The sequence below is a fragment of the Grammomys surdaster genome, unplaced genomic scaffold, assembly GCF_004785775.1.
Source record: "Grammomys surdaster isolate TR1022 unplaced genomic scaffold, NIH_TR_1.0 133, whole genome shotgun sequence".
Taxonomy (NCBI): domain Eukaryota; kingdom Metazoa; phylum Chordata; class Mammalia; order Rodentia; family Muridae; genus Grammomys; species Grammomys surdaster.
In genome coordinates, this window is record NW_021604591.1 from 8,022,181 (window position 1) to 8,027,499 (window position 5,319).

Genomic DNA, 5,319 nt, shown 5'->3' on the forward strand with positions numbered 1-5,319 from the left:
TGATGCCAGTAAAATTACCTTCCTATTAAATATATACAAAGTTTCCCTTTTCTCTGCCTCCTCCCCAGCAGTTGTCTTTCATCTGCTATGAACATTGTTGATAACAGGTGCAAGGAGAGGCCATGTAACACTTTTAATTTGCACATGCGTGACAATTAGTGATGTTAAGCCTTGTCTTTCAAATACAACTGTGCACATTTATAAATCCTTTTCAGTGGTATCTATTCAGTTGCTTTCATCTGCTTTTAATTGGGCTAATTCTTTTTGCATGTTTGAATTGTTTGTGCTCCTTGTACATTTTCTGTATGAGTCATTGGCTTTATATACAATCTCTAGTTTCTCCTATTCTATAGATTTGCTTTCCATTCTCTTAACTGCTATATTGTTTTACATACATATTTTCACCTATTTTTATTTTTGGAATTTATAATGTAAGCATAGCAATTCTCCTTTCAGTTTCTTCCCTCCACTCCCTCCAATATACCCCTTCCCATTTTATATGGAAATATATTCATGTTCCCATATATCCATATTCTAGACCTCTTTTATTCACTAATTGTTATTGCTTGTATATATGTACACACACACACACACATTCTAAATATAACCTGTTCACTCTGTATTGTGTTACTTGTATGTAGGTTTTCAGGCAGACACTTTTTATTTTTGGCACAGTCACTTTTCTCTTGTTTGGTTAAGTCCTTTTGGACTTAGATGAAAACTTATTGCTCAGCCTAATATATCATTAAATTCTCACCATTTACTTCATCCTGATCTTGGTAATCCAATCAAGACTTTACTCTATTTGTGTTAATTTTTATTTTACTTAGTTTTAAATATTATTTTTTGTTTACTTTGTGTACACATGTGTGTTGAAGGAGATATATCTGTGTTGCATGTATGTGGATTCAAGATTCTCTGTTACTGTTGTTTGGATGCTAAATTGAACTCCTGTCCTCAAGCTTGACAGCCAGAACCTTTACAAAAGGGGTCATTACTCTGGTCTTTGAGTTAATTTTTATGTGCTATGATTTAAGTGTGCATATTTCTGCATGTGGGTATCAAGTGAGTATGGATATGTGAAATATATATGAATATATATGCATGTATGTGTAATTTTTGTTCAATCAATTCTTGATAACAGTGATCCTGACATTTAATATTATTCGTTGTTTTGCATTTTGAAAACTTTCAACTATACATTAGTAGATAGCCTAACAACTGGATGGGCTGAAAATCTATGGGTTTAATTTGATCCACAACTTTGTGAGAGTTCAGATGTGTGAGCATTACTGAACTAGACTTGTTCCTGTAGCCATGAGAGATAGCCTAGAGGCAGAGCCATAGCCTGATGACAGAGAAAAGAGTGTCAAGGCAATTGACATTTCTAAAGATTGTATCTGTGAGTCCTTACCTTGTGGCTAGATTCATAGGTATGGCTTGGAGTCAATAATGACAGAGTCTAGCCTGAATATTGGGTAGGTGGACATAACAATTGACACCATGAGACTTGATGGAGTTTGAATTAAATGGTTAAGGTTTAGCTGATTATATGCACATCTTATCTTCCTGAACACATCCTTGGTGATTGTGAAGGCCAGCTTAGAGCTAAAGCATGTAGAAGTTTCTGGTGACCTAGGTCAAAAGATCTAAAATGACATAAGGAGTGGGCCTGAGTGCTCACTACATGGATACTAACTAAAGGAATCACAGCACTGGGTTTAACTGAGTTACCCTACTGCTACTGCTCTGAGGAGATGTGGAAGCTAATTTTATCCTCCTTTGCCAAGCAAAGAGGATGTGAGAGGATAGTATCTATTTATAAGAGAACATTCTAGAGTCCACAGTCACCATAGCACACCAGGTGGAACACATCAAACTCTAGTGAACATGTAGATTCCTTTTCCAATCACTCTCCAACTCTCAGCCAAATCGTATCATGAGAGTAAAACACAAAAGTAAATATGAAAGATTTTATTTATTACTTATCTGCAAGATTTCAAAGTAGAAACTATGCCTGCCGAAAAGCCTGAAATAAGGGGAAGGAGATGGATGAAAGAAGACAGAAAACTACAATAATAAGTCTGATGCATGCCTGTGAAGCAAACATAGCTTTGCTGGGTGAATTCTTGTATTTCATTGCTTGTCGTGGCGAGCTTCATGATAAACTCAGGATGTTGGTTGTCTACTGCTTGAACTTGCAGACAAAGGGTAATTCGCCATCACAGTGATAGTCTCCCCACTTCAGAAACCCTGGAGAGAGAGAGAGGAGACACATTGGCTCTTGAGGTTATCATGGTGGGGCACCTTATAATCTGTACTAGACTCAGAACCTTTCATTCAGCTGTACTCATTCCTTAGGTAGACACATGAAAGTTAGAAGGACACAAATTCATACTGCTTTCCCTAGTTCAGGAGGATAGCCATAAGGTCAGACTTTATGGTAGAGAAGAGGAATGAATATATTGAGCAAAGATGGCATAGCACTTCTTCCATTTCTTACCTGAGGTTGCTGTCAGACTCCCACAGTGTCCACGGTTGACAGTAGAGGAAGGATCCCCATCCCAGTTAAGATAATTCAGCACATCAGAATTACTCCACTCCCATCCACCTCCATTGGGTTGTTGACCCTGTACAGTAGAGGTATGAAGAGAGCTTGGAATTTGGTCCATTCTACCATGCTTTTCAGGCACCTTTTCACTTGGATGTTCTGATTTAATGTCTATCTTCTATAGGCTCCTCCTTGCCAATAAACACAAGTACTAGAGTAACAAGTTGCTTGCTCCACAATGAGTAATGATATATTGAAGAATAGCCTCTGGATCTCACAGTATCTTCTCAATAAACAACAAAAGTAGAAGGCAGAGAGATGGCTCAGCAGGTAAGAATATTGCCTTCTCCTACGGATTGGCTTCCTGCACACATACAGAGGATCACAACCATCTATAACTCCAGTTCTAAGGTATCTGAAATTCCTTTATGACCATTTCAAGCACCAGGCAAGCACATGTTTCTCTTGGACACACATCCATTTAGAGAAAACATAGAAATAAAATAAATAAATCTATTTTAATGAATAAATGTAAATCTTATCTTAATTTACAATGCTCTCAGAACGTTTTGTGAAAGTTCGTTGAAGAACCAAGAAGTCACCAGGTAGCTTTCTTAAATAAAAGAAAAACTTAAAAGCCAATAATAGGCAAATAAATTAAGCTAAATAGTAGGACCCTTCATAGAATTCAGCCTTTCACTCTGGTGGTGAGTATGTCCCTTACCCTAATGTCATGCAACATGAGTAGTAGAACTTCTTTATATTATACACAGACAGGAGACACAGAAAATTGTGTTTGGGCGACATTAGCTCCTAGAGATAAAAGAGTGGAAAAAATAGAATCTCACCATTGTTGGATCATGGAGCCCAATCCAGATGTCTTGGTAGTTGTTCATTCTACCGTTCACCATGGAGGACACAAAGGAAGCCTCACCTCCACTAAGAATAGACACAAGGTGTCCTGAGGGTCTCTTCTGGCAGGCCAGCTACATGAGGGAGAGGGAGAAGGAGAGGGGGAGGGGGAGGGAGAGGGAGAGGGAGAGGGAGAGGGAGAGGGGAGAGGGGGAGAGTGGGAGAGGGGGAGAGGAGGAGAGGGGGAGAGGGGGAGAGGGAGAGAGGGGAGAGGGGAGAGGGGGAGAGGGAGAGGGGAGAAGGGAGAGGGGGAGGGGGAGAGGGGGAGGGGAGAGGGGAGAACGACAGGGAGAGGGAGAGGGAGAGGGGAGAGGGGAGAGGGAGAGGGAGAGGGAGAGGGAGAGGGAGAAGGGAGAGGGGGAAGGGAGAGAGGGAGAGGGGGATGGGAGAGGGGAGAGGGGAAAGGGAGAGGGGGAGAGGGGGATGGGAGAGGGAGAGGGGGAGAGGGGAGGGCGGAGGGAGAGGGAGAGAGAGACTGAAATGCCATTGTCCAATGGTGGGGTAGATGTGTGTGAGTAGAAAGATTACATAAAAGAAAGAACAGTTATTCTGACCCCTCCCCCACAGAACCATGGAAATGTAAGGCCTCTTCTCTTGTCACCAACTTGCACTTTATGCAGGCATCTTCAACCCCACCCTTTATCACTTACATCTGCTTGAAACCAGGATTTGGGTGTCAGAACCAAAGCATAGCAATGCGACTGATAAGCCTTGGAGCCCATTGGGCAGCTTGTACGTGGAGAGGGCATTTCCTTCTGGGAGTTTTCACCTGGGGATGGAGAGAGATAAAGTGAGTGATGGCATAAACTGGAGAGTGGGAACTGGATGGGGAGGTAAATTCAAGAGAATGCTTACAAAGGCTGTGTTTTGAACAGTGGATAACTACAAATAAGACAGTGATAGCCTCACTAAACTATCTTCTTGTGATTCTGCTACTTGATTGTTTTTGCTTTCTTTGTGACAAAGTCTCTCTGTAGCCCTGGATGTCCTGGAATTTACTGAATTTACTGACAGATTTCCTACTGAATATGCCTCCTGACTGCTGGTTTTCAAAGTATGTATCACTATACCTAGCTAGGTGCTTCTTTTTTTTTTTTTTTTTTTTTAATGATTTTCACTGTGGAAGAGCTTCTCTAATTTTACACTTCCTAAACATTCTATGGTCTGTGACACTTCTTTCTCTTCAGGGTCTATTTGTATACTTCTTTAGTGACTCTCATCTTCCCTTCTCCAACATAAAAACTATCATTATTCAGAGCCTCCTGACAAAATAGAAACCCTCTCAATCCAGTGCTGGTGATAAACTGTGGTAGTTTTCACTATCAGCAATGGGGAAGAAGGCAAGAAGACAGATGAACTGCAGGTGATTTTCCAGTGTGGATACCCGTCACAATTACCACATGAAACTAATAAGAGCACTCATTTGCTCCTTGGTGCTTAACACTCATGGATAATTCAGTACTAGAGCAGAGAATACATACCTTGTACTGGAAATATTAACAACAGACAAGAGAGCAGCATCCAAGACATCCTGCTGAGCACCAGTTGAGGCAGTATCTTTTCTACAAGAGAACAACAAACAGGACACTAGAGTGTAGCCAGAGAGAACAAGCAAAGAGGGTCATCCCTCCCTTCACTTTTGCCTAGATCTTCAGGGATACACTAGTCTTAACCCCATCCCTCCTATGCTATGGTTTGAAAGGAGATGAAGAATCCAACATTTCCCCTTTTCCAGAAAACCACTCAGGAAGCCTTTACTAATTCTCGGAGCCCTACTTTCTCTTAGGACTGAGACTTTCCTGTATTCATTCTCTCTCTCTCTCTCTCTCTCTCTCTCTCTCTCTCTCTCTCTCTCT

General features: G+C 41.1%; 1 protein-coding gene across 1 annotated transcript; it reads right to left on the bottom strand.

The window, feature by feature from the left end:
• Positions 1–2,051: 2,051 nt before the first annotated feature.
• Positions 2,052–5,021, bottom strand: LOC114616944 (regenerating islet-derived protein 3-alpha). Its single transcript, XM_028762473.1, has 5 exons — positions 4,945–5,021; positions 4,114–4,232; positions 3,400–3,537; positions 2,504–2,630; positions 2,052–2,253 (listed from the first exon to the last, which is right to left on the bottom strand). Exons 1-5 carry the CDS (start codon positions 4,991–4,993, stop codon positions 2,186–2,188), a joined length of 501 nt encoding a protein of 166 aa, XP_028618306.1. The 5' UTR covers positions 4,994–5,021; the 3' UTR covers positions 2,052–2,185.
• Between the last annotated feature and the right edge of the window lie 298 nt (positions 5,022–5,319).